General features: G+C 42.3%; 2 protein-coding genes and 1 long non-coding RNA gene across 3 annotated transcripts; all 3 read left to right on the top strand.

Annotated features, from left to right (window-relative positions):
- Positions 1-5334: 5334 nt before the first annotated feature.
- Positions 5335-5724, top strand: LOC148716313 (uncharacterized). Its single transcript, XM_088745715.1, has one exon. The coding sequence runs from the start codon at positions 5335-5337 to the stop codon at positions 5722-5724; it is 390 nt and encodes a 129-aa protein (XP_088601841.1).
- A 5647-nt stretch (positions 5725-11371) lies between these two features.
- On the top strand, positions 11372-12106 carry LOC148716312 (uncharacterized). Its single transcript, XR_015995076.1, has 2 exons — positions 11372-11872; positions 11952-12106. It is a non-coding gene; the product is annotated as an uncharacterized LOC148716312 (long non-coding RNA).
- Positions 12107-13984: 1878 nt separating this feature from the next.
- On the top strand, positions 13985-15808 carry LOC148716311 (uncharacterized). Its single transcript, XM_088744272.1, has one exon. It carries the CDS (start codon positions 14000-14002, stop codon positions 15305-15307), a length of 1308 nt encoding a protein of 435 aa, XP_088600398.1. The 5' UTR covers positions 13985-13999; the 3' UTR covers positions 15308-15808.
- The last annotated feature ends 3488 nt before the right edge of the window (positions 15809-19296 follow it).

Raw genomic sequence — 19296 nt, 5'->3', positions numbered from 1 at the left:
TTAATTTTCCAAGGAAAGGAGGGACAGGCAGAAACAAAGGGTTATTAATTTGTGTTAAAGGCTTAGGAAATGAAGAGAGTAACGACACATCATGGGTGTACTTACTAGGAGTAAATTTTCTCAGATACAGATGAAAACTCTCCAGGGAAGTCGTTCCATGAGCACATCTCAGTACTGGAAGTTTAACTCCTCCCTTAGTCACATGGCCAGTAATGACCGTGTACAGGAGAATTCCTGGCGAATCCTGAATGCAAGGGATGTGTCACTTCTGCTCAGGCCACATAGACTGAGTGCTTTCAATAAGACCTGGTACCCACTGGAGCTCTGGTGAGTATTCTGTTGTGAGTCGCCAGGTATATTTCACCGTGCTCAAGTCGCAGTCACTACAAGCAAATTGTTTTGGAACTATGTTCGGTCGCGCTGGAACGGAACAAACAATCTCGTGACACTTAAAGTAGATACAGAGACTCTGACGATCACAAAGATATTGCGGACAGTTTCAATCACTATTTCGCTTCTGTCTTTACATCAGAAAACTTGACTCATCTTCCAAACTTCCCGCAAGTTGTAAGAACTGAACAGCTCACACAGCTACCAACTAATCCCATTGAAGTTGAAAAGCTATTGCGGGAATTAAATGTTGGCTATCTTTAAAATAATGAATGGGGAATGAGGAATGGAGAACGGGGAATGAGAGAATGAGGAATGGGGAAGGGAAAATAGGAATGGGGATTGGGGAATGGGGAATGGGGAATGAGGAATGGGAAATCTTTAAAATGGAGAAACTTTGAAAGCGTGAATGTTTAAAATGGTTAATCTTTAAAGCGGGAATGTTTAAAATGGTTAATATTTAAAGCGGGAATCTTCAAAACGTGGAATATTTAAAAGCGGGAATCTTTAAAAGCGGGAATCTCTAAAAGCGGGAATCGTTAAAACAGGGAATCTTTAAAAGCGGGAATCTTTAAAAAGAGGAATCTTTAAAAGAGGAATCTTTAAAAGCGGGAATCTTTAAAAGCGGGAATCTTTAAAACGGGGAATCTTTAAAAGCGGGAATCTTTTAAACGGGGAATCTTTAAAAACGGGAATCTTTAAAAGCGGGAATCTTTAAAACGGAGAATCTTTAAAAGCTGGAATCTCTAGAACGGGAATCTTTTAAAGCGGGAATCTTTAAAAAGGGGAATCTTTAAAAGTGGGAATCTCTAAAAGCGGGAATCTTAAAAACGGGGAATCTTTAAAAGCGGGAATCTCTAAAAGCGGGAATCTTTAAAAGCGGGAATCTCTAAAAGCGGTAATCTCAAAAAGCGGGAATCGTTAAAACAGGGAATCTTTAAAAGCGGGAATCTTTAAAAAGAGGAATCTTTAAAAGAGGAATCTTCAAAAGCGGGAATCTTTAAAAGCGGGAATCTTTAAAACGGGGAATCTTTAAAAGCGGGAATCTTTTAAACGGGGAATCTTTAAAAGCGGGAATCTTTAAAAGCGGGAATCTTTAAAACGGAGAATCTTTAAAACGGAGAATCTTTAAAAGCTGGAATCTCTAGAACGGGAATCTTTTAAAGCGGGAATCTTTAAAAAGGGGAATCTTTAAAAGTGGGAATCTCTAAAAGCGGGAATCTTAAAAACGGGGAATCTTTAAAAGCGGGAATCTCTAAAAGCGGGAATCTTTAAAAGCGGAATCTTTAAAAGCGGGAATCTTTAAAACAGGGAATCTTTAAAAGCGGGAATCTTTAATACGAGGAATCTCTAAAAGCGGAAGTCTTTAAAAACGAACATTTTTTTTTTCGGTGGATGGCAGTGGCAGTCGATTATTATTATATTTTTATTAGCCTGAATGAGAAGTCAGCCATCAGCCCTATAAACAATTTTGACTGAATACTCCGATCTACATCGTTTTTCGGTCTTATCCTCAGGGTTCAAATAACAGCCAACTGCGGGCGGCAGCCGGAACTTTTAACACACTTGCTGGCAATTTTTCACCGAAAAACTAAAATTTTTATGGAAAATATTTTGCTTATTGATTGTCCAACTGAAGTAAAAGTCGCTGTCCTGTTATTAAACAAGTTAAAGTTTCGAAATTTGATAATCAGCTTTTTACGTATTTGTTCAAGCGTGAAACATGCAAGTTTGTGTACACACCATCACATTACCGTGTTCAAGTTTCTGCAGGTACATACATAAATTGAGATTTATTCTCCGCCAAATCCTGTTCAATTTCGTTTGTATAGCCTTCTCACGCTACGGATTTCCCATGACTGTAAATGAAGAAGCACGACAGTTTGTCTAGACAAAGTCGAATATTCCACGCTTGAACAAACACCGAAAAATTGAGCCTTTCACTACGCCTTGTTATTAGATAGGGAATTGCCTCAACGAAACTTGTTAATCTAAATGATGCTAGAATTATTTTACTATTTTAATCATGCTGAGTGTTAAAAACATGTGCTGAGTGCCCTTCCATTACTGCTTAGTTTTACTTGTGTCAGCAGTCGTGAATTTTGATGGATTCACTGGCTTAAAATTGAAAAAAACGATCAACTTTTCTACACACCACTCCTTCATTTGGTCCATTTCATTTCACGCTTCTAAAGATTCCTCATTTTAAAGATTCATTGTTTTAAAGATTCCGCTTTTAAAGATTCCACGATTCAAAGATTCCCACTTTTAAAGATTCCACGTTTTAAAGATTCCCGCTTTAAAGATTAACGATTTTAAAGATTCCCGCTTTTAAAGATTCCCCATTTTAAAGATTCCCGCTTTTAGAGATTCCCGCTTTTAAAGATTCCCGCTTTTAAAGATTCCCGCTTTTAAAGATTCCCGCTTTTAAAGATTCCCCATTTTAAAGATTTCGCATTCCCCATTCCCCATTCCCTATTTTAAAGATAGCCATTCAATGTCAATAAAAGTTGCGGCCCCGATGACATTCATCCAAGGATTTTGAATCATTGTAGTAACTCACGAGCCTCGCCCTTGTATGCTCTGTTTAATACTTCATTTAATAGTGATGTAATTCCCGATGACTGGAAAACAGCAAATGTTATTCCGCTTTACAAGAAAGGAGCCGAAGACAAAGTAGAAAACTACAGACCTGTTTCCCTAACCTCAAGTGCAAGTATTTGAGTCAGTTTGCTAGACATAACGTCTCGTAGTCACGTTCGACGCACTAAAAACTACTATAAAACGAATACAAGAATTGTAAAAACGTGTAAAATGGTATATAAAAAGTCACTTGTAACAATGTAGCGGAATTCCAAATCGATTTCGATCAATTACGATCCTCATCAGTAGTACTCCGCCATGTTTAAAATACTCATAAATAATTGTTCATATAAGTGACTCTGAAATGTCCACACTTCTTCCAGGCTTCATGTAAGCGGTCATGATGTATCAATCACAGCTCGTGGGATTTGAAAAAAGTTCCATTCGTTCTTGGAGTTCATAAGCGAGTCTTCGTTCACATTATTTATCCTCACTCCTTCAGTTATTTGTCTCAGCATCGCGTCATTGTGATAAACCCCCGTCACATCCATTCGGAACTGCTTTACCTCTCTATTGTGTTTCTCTTTACAGTGTTTCCACAATGCAGATCGTTCTTCCTTATTGTTAAGTGATTTTGTATGCTCTTTCCCTCTGGTATACGCGCTCCTGGCTGTTTCCCCTACGTATACGCTGTTACACTGGATACACTTAATCTCATACGTCACACTTTCTCTATCACATGGTCCTTTTCCACCTGTGCTACACACTGGGCAGTCTTCTCGTCCACACTGTCGCGGTTTAAATGGGTCGGACTTTTGGAGTAGTCGTTTAATGGCGATTCCGGCTTTCTCCACCACTTTAATATTGAAACCTTGCTGCTTTATTTCTGTCTGGTATTCCTTCCGTAACCGTGAGTTCTTCTAAGACAGTCATACATGCTAGGTCTGCCGTAAGCTGGAGTACAAAGAGAACAGTCCTGACCCAAGAAGTCCGTAACCGTGAGATTCTTCTAAGACAGTCATACATGCTAGGTCTGCCGTAAGCTGGAGTACAAAGAGAACAGTCCTGACCCAAGAAGTCCTTCGGGTCTTACTTAACTGTAGCAGATTGTTACCATGGGAACGAGTAGTAGAGAATGTTAACGAGATGGTCCTGAGAATGCAATACTCGGGGTACAGCAAGAAATTCAGATATGAGGTTGTAGATTCGGCCCTCAAAGCTTTTAGAGCGAGACAAAGAGCTGAGCGAAAAGGAGAAAGACCGTTACATCGACCCAAGGAGTGGAGGAAGGTGGAACGAGAAAAGGAAAAGAGCGAAAGGAAATCCAACTGGTACAAACGCGGCGGGAATGAATCAGTAATTTTTGTACCAGCTACGCCCAACTCACGGTTACGGAAGGAATACCAGACAGAAATAAAGCAGCAAGGTTTCAATATTAAAGTGGTGGAGAAAGCCGGAATCGCCATTAAACGACTACTCCAAAAGTCCGACCCATTTAAACCGCGACAGTGTGGACGAGAAGACTGCCCAGTGTGTAGCACAGGTGGAAAAGGACCATGTGATAGAGAAAGTGTGACGTATGAGATTAAGTGTATCCAGTGTAACAGCGTATACGTAGGGGAAACAGCCAGGAGCGCGTATACCAGAGGGAAAGAGCATACAAAATCACTTAACAATAAGGAAGAACGATCTGCATTGTGGAAACACTGTAAAGAGAAACACAATAGAGAGGTAAAGCAGTTCCGAATGGATGTGACGGGGGTTTATCACAATGACGCGATGCTGAGACAAATAACTGAAGGAGTGAGGATAAATAATGTGAACGAAGACTCGCTTATGAACTCCAAGAACGAATGGAACTTTTTTCAAATCCCACGAGCTGTGATTGATACATCATGACCGCTTACATGAAGCCTGGAAGAAGTGTGGACATTTCAGAGTCACTTATATGAACAATTATTTATGAGTATTTTAAACATGGCGGAGTACTACTGATGAGGATCGTAATTGATCGAAATCGATTTGGAATTCCGCTACATTGTTACAAGTGACTTTTTATATACCATTTTACACGTTTTTACAATTCTTGTATTCGTTTTATAGTAGTTTTTAGTGCGTCGAACGTGACTACGAGACGTTATGTCTAGCAAACTGACTCAATTATCGAACACGTTCCTGGCCTCGGCCCACAAAATTTCATCACAAGTGCAAGTAAAATCCGCGAGAAAATTGTCAGAAAGTCGATTGTAAACTTCTCGACAGATCATCGAGTCTTAATAGGCGAGCAATTTGGTTTCATGAAAAAGCATTCTTGTCTATCGTAATTGCTCGATACTTTCCATTCATGGGCCAAAGCAAGAAATGACTCACAAAGTAGATGTAATTCTACTAGATTTTACAAAGGCATTCGACTCTGTTCCTCATCAGCGTCTCCTGGCGAAGATGAAGAGATATGGAATTGGTGGAAACCTCCTTAACTGGCTATCCCACTTTATCGTTGGTAGGAAACAAAGAGTCTCATTCAGTGGGCACCTTTCTCCTTGGACGATAGTCTCCTCTGGTGTTCCCCAAGGTAGTGTACTTGGGCCAGTCCTTTTCCTTGCTTATATCAACGACGTTACAACCGGTGTAAAGTCAAGCATGCGCCTGTTTGCAGATGACAGCAAGGTCTACAGGATCATTTACGATGAAAACGATGAGAAACAACTCCAATGTGACCTCAACACGCGACAAAAATGGAGCGAAAATTGACAACTTAGTTTTCACCCTGACAAATGTGAGGTCCTACGTGCTACCCCTGCGAGAGATGACACCAGCTATCCTTACGAGCTATCTGGTTGTAGGCTTCAGTGTGTCACCGAAACGGTCGATTTGGGGGTCTCATTGTCTTCAAATCTATCCGGGAACACCCATACGCAGAAAGTTGTAAATAAAGCCAATAAGATTGTGGGTTTCCTTAAGAGGAATGTTGTTGCAGGGAACAAGGAAGTCTTTTTTCGTCTGTACAAGGCCTTGGTTATACCCATTCTGGAATATGCTGTCCCTCTCTGGTCACCATATTTACAAAAAAACACTGATGCTCTTGAACGAGTACAACGCAGGGCCTTGAAATACACTCTCGCGCTGTCATCTAGGGACTCGCTGTACGAAGAAAGACTGGCAATGCTTGGGTGGTGTAGTATACTAGGACAGCGGTTGTTTATGTAAAAGTATACATCCGGGAAAGTGTGAGCGCGGGAAGATTATTAAAGAAACGTGTACTGTGTGTGCTGTTGTTGTTCGCCTTCGTGGCTGCCTTTTGTGGCATACTTCTTCATTTTTAGACACTACAAATTGGCGACGAGGATGTCGAATTCAGTAGAAAGGGCGCTTCCGCCTCTAGATTTAACAGGGTCTTCCTCTCAGGTCGCGGAACGATGGCGACAGTGGAAACGATCGTATCAGTATTACATCGATGGCAAGGGAATTACGAATCCTTCTCAGAAAACAGCTCAGTTACTTCATTTAGCAGGTATGGAAGTACAAGATATTTACGAAGATATTCCAGATCCTGGACCACTGAATGCTAACGAGGATAATGAGTATGTGGTGTGTCTGCGAAAGTTGGATGCTCATTTTCGAGCCGAGGACAATGTACCGTACGAGCGTCATGTCTTTCGTCAACTTACGCCGACAAAGGGAGAGACCGCCGATAAGTTCATGGTTCGTTTACGTAAACAAGCTCGTCATTGTAATTTTGGTCCAACTTTGGAAGAAAATTTACGGGATCAATTGATTGAAAAGTTGCCTAATGTTGAGCTAAAGAAGAAGCTATTGGAAGTCGTTAATATTACTCTGCAAGCAGCAATGGATAAAGTTCGAAAGTGGGAAGCCTCACACGAGCAGGCAAGTCAAATGGTCATGCCAAGCCAAGAACCTGGAGCAGGTACTCATGCAGTTGAAGAACGTCCTGGGCGTGGAGACAAAGGGAAAAGCGTTTGTTTCAACTGTGGTAAAGAAGGTCATTTTGCTCAAAGTACAAATTGTCCAGCCCGAGGTCGCAAGTGCAGCAAGTGTGGTAAATATGGTCATTATGCAAGCTGTTGCAAAGGGGGAAGGAACTCGAAGCCTGGAAAACAAGGTAACACCCAACAACGGGGAGGCAGACAGCAGCGTCATGGTAAGGGGAGACAGGCAAATCATGTTGAGGGTCATTGTAACGAGTCAGGTGAGGATGACAGTTTTGCTTTTACTATAGAAGAACAGACATGTGCTATGTCAAATTCCTCTGAACCCGTTATCTCAGTGAAGATTGGTGGAATCAGCAGAGATGTGTTGATTGATTCAGGTTCTGCAAGTAACCTCATTAGTAAAGATACACTGCAGGAACTTAAGTATCAGGGGCTCAAGATTGAATTAAAACCTTGTCTGAAGAGATTGTATGCTTATGGGGGTCGAGAACTTAAAATTGAGGGCCAGTTTCAGACAGAAGTTTCCGTACCCAAAGCAAAGGTTGTGGCAGATTTCATTGTTGTTGAATCCGGGCGTTGTTTGCTGGGATATTCGTCCGCCACAGATCTTGGAATCCTTCATGTGGATCTCTCGGGAACTCTTGGGACAGGAGACTGTAACACTGTTGATGGTACCTTCGTGGGAGGACTCAAAGCAAAATACCCCAGTGTATTCCAGGGAATTGGAAAGCTTAAAGATTATCAGTTGAAGCTACACATTGACCCCAGTGTAACTCCAGTCGTTCAAAAAATGCGACGAGTACCTTTTTCTGTAAAGGACAAAGTAACTGCCAAGGTTAACGAACTCCTTGAAAAGGACATAATTGAGAAAGTCGAGGGGCCGACGGTGTGGGTAAGCCCAGTCGTTGTTGCTCCTAAACCGTCCGGAGACATAAGGTTGTGTGTCGACATGCGGAGAGCCAACGAGGCCATTATTCGGGAAAGATTGCCCATACCAACCATAGATGAAGTCCTTGAAAGTCTTAATGGGAGTGGTGTTTTCTCGAAGTTAGATTTAAGGTGGGGTTTTCACCAAATTGAGCTGGATCCTGATTCAAGGGATATCACTGCTTTTACCACCCATGATGGTATATTCCGCTACAAACGTTTGAGTTTCGGTGTAAATGCCGCACCAGAGAAGTACCAGCATATCATCACCCAGTCAATGGCAGGTCTACAAGGGGTGTCAAACATAGCAGATGATCTTATCGTTCATGGTCGAGACACTGAAGAACATGATAAGAACTTACACAGTGTGTTGCAACGTCTTAGTGAGAAGCAGCTGACTTTGAATGCTGAAAAATGCACTTTCCGAATGACTAAAGTGGTATTCATGGGTCTTTTGCTGAGTAAGCATGGCATCGGCCCAACGGAGGAAAAAGTCAGAGCAGTTGCAGAGGCAAGTCAGCCTCCGACACCCTCAGAAGTCCGTAGCTTCTTGGGGCTCGTTGGATTCAGTGCCAGGTTTATACCCGATTTTGCTACCACTGCTGATCCCCTCAGAAAACTTGCAAGAAAAGGGGAACCGTTCGTTTGGGGTAAGGAGCAGGAGCAATCGTTTCAGAGATTGAAGAGTCAAGTTGCAAGTGCACCAGTCCTAGCTTACTTCGATAAGGACACACCCACCCGTGTTATTGCTGATGCAAGTCCTGTTGGACTTGGCGCCGTGCTGGTGCAAGAAAAGAATGGGGAAAGCCGTGCCATCTGTTATGCTAGTCGTAGTTTGAGTCAAGTGGAGCGTCGTTATAGTCAGACAGAAAAGGAAGCACTAGCCTTAGTCTGGGCTTGTGAACGCTTCCACCTCTACTTGTACGGGCTTCCACAGTTTGATCTGGTGACAGACCATGAAGCACTTAAAGTCATCTATTCAAGGAAGTCTAAACCTTCAGCCAGAATAGAGCGCTGGGTTCTGCGTTTACAACCGTACAACTATCAAGTTTGCTATGTGCCTTCAAGAAAAAACATCGCAGATGCCCTTTCCCGACTGACGAAGATACCTGCTTCAGACAATTCCGCGGAATATGATGGATATGTACGCGCGATAGCTCTACATGCTGTCCCTGCTGCATTGAGAATCAAAGAGATTGAACAAGTCTCAGCACAAGACTCTGAGTTGTAAGCACTCAGGAATTGTCTCATCGAAGGGAAATGGGACAATGCCCCAAAGCAGTATTTGCCAGTGCGCAATGAGTTGACTTTTATTGGCCATGTAATTCTCCGGGGGACAAGAATTGTTATACCCCAAGCACTTCGCAAGAGAGTCGTTAGTTTGGCACACGAGGGGCACCAAGGAGTCACAAAGACAAAGGAGAGACTTAGAACAAAAGTCTGGTGGCCTGCTATGGATCGTGATGCCGAGAAAAGATGTGCAGAGTGTTACGGGTGCCAGATGGTTACAAAGAACGTTCCACCCCCACCATTGAAGTCAACACCGTTACCCAACCAACCATGGGAAGAAGTAGCTGTGGATCTAATGGGTCCGTTACCTTCAGGGGAACATTTGTTAGTTCTCGTTGATTATTACAGCCGGTGGATAGAGGTTGATGTTATCCGAACAACTTCCAGCAAAACCATCATTCATTGCTTGAATGCCCAATTTGCAAGACATGGGTTGCCTAAAGGTCTGCGTACCGACAATGGCTCAAATCTTGTATCTAAAGAAGTAGAAGATTACCTGAATGAAATGGGGATTGATCACCATTACACAACACCTCTATGGCCAAGAGCTAACGGTGAGGTAGAGAGGCAAAACAGGTCGCTTCTGAAGTCCATGAGAGCAGCCCATGCAGAAGGAAAGAACTGGAGAGAGGAGCTAAACAGGTTCCTTTTGGCATACAGGTCCACGCCACATTCAACCACAGGAAAGAGTCCCGCCGAGTTATTGTTTAGGAGAAAGCTGACAACTAAAATGCCTGAGCTAGTCAATGTTGAAGAGGAGGAGGTAGAAGTGAGCGACCAAGCCGTTCGTGATCGGGACAATCAGAGAAAGCAGTTTAACAAGGACTATGTGGACAAGAAGTTCCATGCCAGAGATGGAAATGTGAAAGAAGGAGACAGTGTTCTGCTTGAGTCCAGTACAAACGCAGCCTTCAGCATATTAAGTCCTTTAATATGCCAGATCTAGAAGAACAGGAAACGCCACAACAGGACGCTAAACCACGGACTGAACCTAAGTCATTTGAGACGCCACCTGTGGCAGAGGATCAAGTACCAATGGCTGAATCACCACCAGAAGATGTACCTTCTACTGTACCTACAGCTGAGCAGCATGTGAGAAGATCCGGCAGAATTACGAGCCGTCCAAAGGCTCTGAGTGACTACGTTCTGTACTAAAACTAGTGACATTGGCATTTTCATATTACTGTTCGTTGTTATTACATGAGTGACATTGAAACGTTGTTTTATAAGCTGAACGGCCAAGGCTATGTTTATGTTTAGCGTGATTTTTGTCTTGAACATTCGGAATCGAATTGAACTTTTACGGTGTCTAAACAAAGTGGAAGTTTGTAATGTTTCTGTCTTTCGAGGTCAACCATCTAAGCGAAGAAAGAGAGGGAATGTAGTATACTAGGACAGCGGTTGTTTATGTAAAAGTATACATCCGGGAAAGTGTGAGCGCGGGAAGATTATTAAAGAAACGTGTACTGTGTGTGCTGTTGTTGTTCGCCTTCGTGGCTGCCTTTTGTGGCATACTTCTTCATTTTTAGACACTACAGGTGGTCCAGTCTTCAGTCAAGGAGATCTTATCTATCCTTGCTAGAGTGTTACAAGACTATTCATGGTCTTAATGGCCTCAACTGTAATGATTATTTTGAATTTAATAGTTATGGTAAAACAAGATCAAACCATTCATTTAAATTAAGACAGCCATTAGCTAGAGTAAATTGTTTCTTGCACTCCTTCTTTGTTAGAATTATAAAACAGTGGAATGCTCTTCCTAAAGAGGTAGTGCACGAACAGGATTGTAACATTTTTTTTTACTTCAGAAGTTGTCGATCCTCGCAATTTTTTAAACTTTCTACGTTAGTGTTGGCTGTGAGGTTTGGACTGCGAATCTTTATTGATCCTCCTGGCACGGTGCACCTTTGTTGGCCTGAGAGTTCCATTAACGACTGAAGATATATATATATATATATATATATAGAAGTAATGCGGCACATGAGGACGGACAACTTCGAGCGAAGGAAGACATATACTCAATAAAAAATCTAAAAAGTTTAATAAAAAACGTTTCGGTCCGAGACCTTCATCAGTTGTAATACAATAACTTGCAAAACTCCTTAAATGGGTGTACAAAGAGGGCGTGGTGATACTTATTAGCAAAAACAGTAATTACTACGCGAAAAATTATCACATATATATATACACATATACATATATTTTTTTATATATATATAAAAAAAACGAAAACATGGGAACTTCTTTTACGAGGAAAGACTTCCAAGACGCCTCCTGAACCACTCGAGATCATAGAGAGGAAAGAAAAACTGAAACTATTGGGTATTACCTTTGAGCAAGTGCCAGTTAATTGGGACACTCATATTGATTACCTACTTAGTAAGGCTAGCAGTAGGTTGTATATTTTGAGAATATGTAAATATTATGGCTATGCTATTGAGAATTTGGACTTACTTTTTCAAAGTTTGATTCTTTCAGTTTTTACATATGCTATTGAGGTCTGGGGGTGTGCTTTTTATAGTAAATATTTAAGTAGAATTGATAAGCTTTTTGCCAGGTGTTATAAACTGGGTTACTGCTTAAAGCAACACAGTATCTTGGATATCCGTTGTAATAGAGATAAGAAATTATGGCAAAGGATCTCTTCCACCAACACTGCGTTGAGCGATCTCTTACCTCCCCAGAGAACACGGCAGTTGAGAACTAGGTCGCATAATTATATTTTGCCTAAGGTCCAGACAAGCCGTTTTAAATCAGTTTTTATTAATAGATGTCTTTTCAACTAGGTCGCATAATTATATTTTGCCTAAGGTCCAGACAAGCCGTTTTAAATCAGTTTTTATTAATAGATGTCTTTTCAATAGTAATTAATACCTTTTCTTTTTCCTTATTCATGTTATTCATGTTAATTGTAGCACGTCTGTTTGCACAATAATTCTTAATAAAGACCTTTATTATTATTATTATTATTACACTAGGCTTTCCTAGTTTGAGCGCTCTGGCATGGTTTAGACGATACCACAAATGTGGGATCGTTCGGGGTAATCATATCGGTTCTCCCCCATCCTAGCATCAGCACTGCACTGACTCGACTTTTGCTTGTTGGTAAGTGTTCGCTCCTTTCCCTAGTGGTTGGGAGTTTGGTTTGTGGTGTGCTTGGTTTTGGTGAGGTCTAGTATCAGTTAAGTGAGTACCTGCCGGGAGGGAAAAATTGTGATCTTTTCCTCTCGGTCAGGTTTTTTCCTTTTTCGCTTTTGGTGTTTGGTCACCCATCCCTTTGCTTGTTCATTGGGTTGGGGCCGAACTTCAGGATGATTGTTTCCTTTAGTAGGACAATCGATGTGGACTGCAAGGGGCTCCCCGAGGGGATGCTTTTTCCTGAGGCAGTAAAGTTACTCCTCGAGTATTTTGATCGTGAGTCTGATCATGTTGTGGAGGCAATGCAGGCGTGCCCTGGTCGCGTTGCCAGGGTTACTTTTGCAGCTGATGTGGCCAAGCTTTTTTTTGAAGAGTTGGGCGTGGTTAAGTTAGGCGAGGTGGAGTGTAGGGTGGTTACACCTCCTCCTCCCCCGCCTCAACTTACCACTGTGGTTCTGTCTTGGTTCCCTTTTGAGGGCTCCAATGAAGCGATACGTACTGCGTTGTCTGCTTTTGGCATCGTCAAGTCTGTCCGTCATCAGTCTTGGTCGGGTAGACCCTCGGTCTTTACTGGGTCTAGAATTATTCAGATGGTGGTTCAGAAAGTTATTCCACCCTTCATTGGTATTAGAGGTATACGTTGTAGGGTTTGGTACAGGGGGCAACCCCTGCAGTGCACTGTGTGCCGTAAAATAGGCCATAAGGCTGCGAGTTGCCCTTCCAAGGGCAAGTGTTTTAGGTGTTCACAGCAAGGTCATTTTGCTAGAGATTGTAAGGCCACCGTCACAGACGATGTCGAGCCATCCTCTATGCCTGAAGAGCCGCCTGCTGACAGTGCTGATGAAGCCTGCTCGCTCTCAACTGAGGCGAGGGAAGATCGCTTCACCTCTTTAAACGAGGGTGAAGAACCACTAAATGATTGTGTTCCGGCAACACAGGGTTTTGCTAACCCTGTTTCCGATATGGATGTCGGAGAGACGAGCTCTGCTTCTCGGAAGCGTTCAGCCTCCCCAGCTCCCACTTCTGCTAATAACACTGTCAAGAGGACCCAACAGGCCCCACCTACTGTTTCTGCTGCTGCAGCCAAGCCTATTGCTGTTACTCCTTCAGAACTTTCCGCTGCTTTCTTAAAGGACCCGTTGCTTCGCTCTTCTCCATCTGAGGAGCGCGTTTTTTTGGCCGAGATTGCGGTGTTACATCACCTGCCTGCTCCTGCTGGTAAAGATATTTCCGTTTGGTACTCTGATCCGAGATATGTTTTTGAACAGCGTGAAGTTTCTACTGCCTTTAGGCTTTACCGGTCACTTAAAAAATCTAAAGAACCAAAATAAAATATAAAATTAACTTAGGCTTAATAAGAAAAACTAAAAGGAAAATTAGTTAAGTTTTGAGTGGGTGTGTTTAATTTCTGGGTGTGTGTGTGTTAATTTTTAAGTGAGGTGGGGTTCGATTCCCCAGCGAGTTTGGCGTCTGGTGACCCTCGTTTTTGGTGGTCCCCTTCCCTAAGGCATTGCACGTAAGCCAATGGGTTGGGATTAGACATGTAGGTCGGCGGGATTGCACCTCCCTTCATCGGGGCCCGGCCGTCCACCTTAAACATAAAAAAAAAACTGCACTGATGAGGCCCAGAAGGCCGAAACAGTAAAAGCTTCTCGGCCTCGGGTAAGGTTAAAAGGCTTATGAAAAGTTTATTTTTCTTGCTTTTGTAGCAATTGGTCAACATGGACAGCCAGGAAAGTGAAAATATCAGCCAGTTTAGTACCGATAACTCGACAGCGAATCCAGGAGACATCGTAGACGCAAGCGCGGTAGAAGGTTCACATTCCTGGGACGCAGACGTGGAAATCGAAATCCCTGAGGTACTGAAAAATCTGGAAAATAAGGGTGTGAAATTTAAGGCCGTGCCTTTTTTGAATGCTCCTAGTCAAAGTAAAATCACGAAGGATCGCTCCATTTATTTTAGCGTTGATACAATCGTCACATCGCAAATAATTCTCGAGGCTTTTGACGCGGCAGAAATCGATATTGACGCTATCACCGGAATCCAGAGAAAGGCGTCCAATAGATCTTGGATCGTGACTTTCAAGAGCCGTGCAGCTAAAGAAGCCGCTCTTGAAACACCTTTTGTCGTGATTGCCGGTCTCAAAGTGTTCTTGGGCGACTGCGAAAATCGTTTGGTCCTCGTCAAGATCCATGAAGCCCCCGCTGAACTACCCGACACTGCCGTGATTGGCCGACTCAGCCACTACGGTCGTGTCCTTTCCTTTCGGCGCAATAAAATTGCACAACATGTCGAGAATGGAGTAAGAACGGCTCGAATGGCGCTACATCGAACTATCCCTGCCAACATCAACATAGCTGGTGAACCTATTAAAATATGGTACCCAAATCAGCCAAAAGCTTGCCGGAATTGTGGAGCTACTGACCACATGGCCAAAGACTGCTCTGCAGTCCGTTGTTTTAATTGTGAATGCCCTGGGCATCGAGCTCAAGAATGTAAAGACTCGCCAAGATGTTCCGTTTGTTTAGCGGACAACCATTCCATGCCTCAATGCCCCTTCCTGCTCTTCAGCGCGAACGTCGATAGTGAGCCAACGCCAACTAAAACTGAAGAGGAAAAGAAACAAGAGCGAGCCCAGCGCGCCAAGGAAAGAGAAGAAAGACAGAAAAAACTACAACAACAGAGAGAACAACAGCGACAACAAGAAGAACAACAGAAATTACTAGAAAAGCAGAAACAACAAGAACAACAGAAACAACAAGATCAACAGAAACAACAAGAACAACAGCGCGACGAAGGTAGAAGAGAACGACCAAGAGAACGAACAGACGAGCGAGGGAGGGACGATCGAGAAGAACGAAGAGATGACCGGAGAGACGACAGAAGAGAGAGAGATAGAGACGATCTTGATTATTATCGCGGCCGCGATGACCGCGATAGATCTTCCCGCCGTGACTACTCTGGCTCCGAAACTGATGATGATGGATTGCAGAGAGCTAAACCTAGGAGAAGGCGGTACAGATATTAATTTTTTATTTATAGTCAATGAGTAAGCTTAAAATAATTTCTCTAAATGTGCGAGGACTCGGGTCCTCCAGTAAAAGTCGAAAAATTATTCAAGAATTAAATTATTCAAACTGTGACATAATCCTTTTACAAGAAACACATGTCTCATGCAAAAACAAGCGGAGGAATTCGAAATACTCTGGCGTGGCAAATGTCTGTGGTCCTTCGGGACTGGCAGGTCTGCCGGTGTTGCCATCCTCTTTTCTCTAAACTTCCCAGGCAAAATTATCCGTTTTTTGACCGATTCCGAAGGAAGAATATTGAGCTTACTCATTGACTACTATAATTCTAAACTAAATTTAGTAAACATTTACTCTCCCAATGCTATTTCGGATCGTAAAAGTTTTTTCTCTTGTCTGCACAATTACCTTCTCTCCCAAGGGGATCTAGTGATCGGGGGAGACTTTAATTGTGTAGACAATGTCCTAGATAAATTAAATTGTTCCGCCATCCCATTGTCTGATCAAAAACTTCTCCGATCCCTTTGTGCTGATTTCTCACTTACAGACATTTGGCGCAAAAACAACCCGCGCAAAGTAACTTTCACCTGGTCTAACAAAGACCATACCCAGGCATCTAGAATTGACCGCTTTCTCGTCGCTAAAGGCTTAACCCTAGTAACGAAATGTAATATTCTTCCATGCGTATACGCACTATCCGATTACGACTTTGTAAAAATTGAACTAACGACTAACCCTTCTAATCACGGTCCTGGAATTTGGAAGTTCAACAGCTCTTTACTCTCAGATGTAGAATTTAAAAACATTATGTCAAAATCGATTAACAACTTTAAGCTTAAAATCCCCGAATTCGCCTCCCTTCGCGAATGGTGGGATGCTCTAAAAATTGAAATCCGCAAAACAAGTATTTCATACTGTATCCGTAAACAGAGAACAGCAAATGCCAAAAGAATCCTAATTACTAAGCAATTAACCAGTGCTAAAAATGCATTACATTCTAATCGCTCAAATAACCCAGCTGTAATTAGCGATTTGGAAAGCCAATTGTCCTCTCTAATCTCGAAAGAAGCCGAAGGAGCTAAAGTCCGCTCCCGAGCACAATGGTTCGAAGAAGGCGAGAAACCAACACGCTATTTCTTCCGTCTGGAGAAAAAACGAGCTGACACGAATAGTTTGGAATCTTTCTTTGACGTGAACGGTGTTCTCAGAAACTCACAAAATGATCTTGAAAAAATTCTAACCAATTTCTACAAGAATTTATTCACCAAAGATCCTCTTGATATGCGAATTCAAACTGAAATAATTGACGACCTCGAATTTTCACTGACTGATTTTGAGCGCAATCTATGTGAAGGCCCTTTTTCCAATGATGAATTACTTACTGCATTGGAAGGCCTTCAGACCGGCAAGTCACCCGGTTCTGATGATCTCCCAAGAGAATTTTATTCGTGTTTTTGGAACGATTTGAGCGAATCTCTCCTTTCTATTTTGAACGAGGCCTTTCTTGCTGGCTCCCTCGCGGATAGCCAGTATGAGGGCCTCCTACGACTCATCCACAAAAAAGATGATCGACGTCTCGCAAAAAATTGGCGCCCAATTTCCTTGTTAAACACTGACTACAAGTTAGCATCTAAAATCATCACTGAACGATTAAAAAAAGTCATGAGCTCCATCGTGCATTCAGACCAAACGTGCGGTGTGGTCGGCCGCACTATCTTCTCAAATTTGGCCTTACTTCGTGATGCCCTTGACATGATTGACAAAACAAATGAACCAGGTATTCTCATTTCCTTAGATCAAGAAAAAGCTTTTGACCGAGTTGACCACGAATTCATGATGAGAGTATTGCGTAAATTCGGTGTCGGCCCCTCCTTCTGTGGGTGGGTCGAACTATTTTATTCTAAAGCCTTCTCTAGAATCATTGTTAATGGCTCCCTGTCCCCCCCCCCCGTCCACTTACGGAGAGGGGTGAGACAGGGATGCCCATTATCTCCTCTCCTTTATGTGCTGGTTTCAGAAATATTATCAACGCAAATCCGTAATTGTAAAGATATTGAAGGTTTCCTTCTCCTCGGAGCAGGTGGCCTTCAATATAAAATATCCCAGTACGCTGACGATGCCACTTGCATCTTAAAATCCGAAAGATCTCTTTCTTCACTTCTCCGAGCCGTATCAAAATTTGAACAAGGATCTGGCGCTAAACTGAACACGTCCAAATCTGAAGCAATGTGGTTAGGAAAATGGCGAACTAGAATTGAATCTCCCTATGGCCTCAAATGGGTCACTAAAATGAGAGTGCTTGGTGTTTACTTCTCAAACGGCCTCGTCAATGTCGACGACGACAATTGGCGGGCCAAATTAGACAAACTAAATTCGATTCTAAATCTTTCGAAACAAAGAGACTTTTCTTTTATCGGTAGGACCTTAATTGTAAATACTTTAGGCGCAAGCCGTTTATGGCACGTTGCTAAAGTCATCCCCCCACCCCGTTGGGTGTAAGATAGATTTAAATCGATCATTTGGCCTTTTATCTGGAAAGGAAAAATGGAAGCTTATATTCTCTGGCATTCAGTGCCTTCTTCACTGCGGTAAGACCGAGTTGATTATCAATGTTGAGAAACATTTAGACAACATCCCATGAAACCAATAGAGTGCCTTCGGGAAAAGGCCATTCCGATTAAGCTCCTCGATCTTGTTGAGCAGATTGGTGGTGTCTTTGATGAACGATGGTAATTTACGAACTAATGGTTGCAAGTAAAATTCAGTAAAGGCCGAGAGATTTACCATTGCCGTACCGCAACAAGACGTGATGAGCCTAAGTGGGTTTCCTGCCTTATGGGTTTTAACATTTTCGAAGGCAACCCCTGGTTTCGCTTCCTTGTTAATTATCCAGTTAGCTACTTGGTTCGAAATTTCCCCTTTTCTGACCTATTTGTCACACCAGCTCTCAACTAAAGTCAAATGTCTAATAGTAATAATTTGGATATATCAACAAAGTTGAAATGGTAAATTGGCCACCGTAATGATTACAAAAGCTGACGTTTCGAGCGTTAGCCCTTCGTAAGACACTCCTGCAATTCGTTTTGAGGCTGGCCGAACATTTTATCCTCGTTTTCCTCTTTCTCAATTAAAACAAAACGAGAACCCTTATCTTGTATTCGAATTACCACATCAGAATTTCTTAATTGTTTTAAAGCAACCCGTTCTCCTTTGGTTTGCTAATTTGATATTCTGAGGATTTATTAAATCACTCCTAATACTAGATAGAAAAAGTTCAAGTTCTGGATGCCTTGACGGCGGTGGCTTCCATTTCTTTTCTTTCGGGACTTGAGGAAGGTGACCGGGTGGATCTAGACCATCACCAGTGTTATCTTCAATGAAAAATGCTGCTGTCCGCAAGCGGGCCTCAAAAACTTCCAAATCGTCATATACACGTTGCCAGTCAATTCTCGGAACAGATACACGTTGCCAGTCAATTCTCTCTTAGTAATTACTGTTTTTGTTAAGAAGTGTCACCACGCCCTCTTTGTAAACCTATTTAAGGAGTTTCTAAGTTATTGTATTACAAATGAAGAAGGTCTCGGACCGAAACATTTTTCATTAAACTCTTTAGATTTTTTATTGAGTATATGTGTTCCTTCGCTCGAAGTTGTCCGTCCTCGTGTCCCACATTACTTCTTCTATTATTTATCGAGGTTTGGACTGAAAATCCTTTTGGATCCTTCTGGTGCGGCGTCTCTGTTGGCTCGAAGTCTTTTAACTTATTATATATATATATATAACTATACTTCAAGATCTAGGTTACTTGAACTTTTACTGCAACTCTGAGTTTCATGTCTCTTGCGAAGCAATCGTCAGTTGTTAATGAACTCGTGTCTTCTTGCCGCCATAGAAACAAAGCCCTCCTACGCAACAGCTGAACTGTTAAACTTCGCGCCGGATAGATTAGATATATGTTTATTGCTGTTATTATGTAAATTATATTGTATAT

This window comes from Stylophora pistillata, chromosome 14 (genome assembly GCF_964205215.1).
Source record: "Stylophora pistillata chromosome 14, jaStyPist1.2, whole genome shotgun sequence".
NCBI lineage: Eukaryota > Metazoa > Cnidaria > Anthozoa > Scleractinia > Pocilloporidae > Stylophora > Stylophora pistillata.
The sequence above is the reverse complement of the archived record's forward strand: the minus strand, read 5'-3'. Positions and strand labels throughout refer to the sequence as shown.

Coding starts and splice junctions, on each gene's coding strand:
- LOC148716311 (XM_088744272.1), top strand. CDS start 14,000: ATGGACAGCCAGGAAAGTGAAAATATCAGCCAGTTTAGTACCGATAAC.
- LOC148716313 (XM_088745715.1), top strand. CDS start 5,335: ATGACTCACAAAGTAGATGTAATTCTACTAGATTTTACAAAGGCATTC.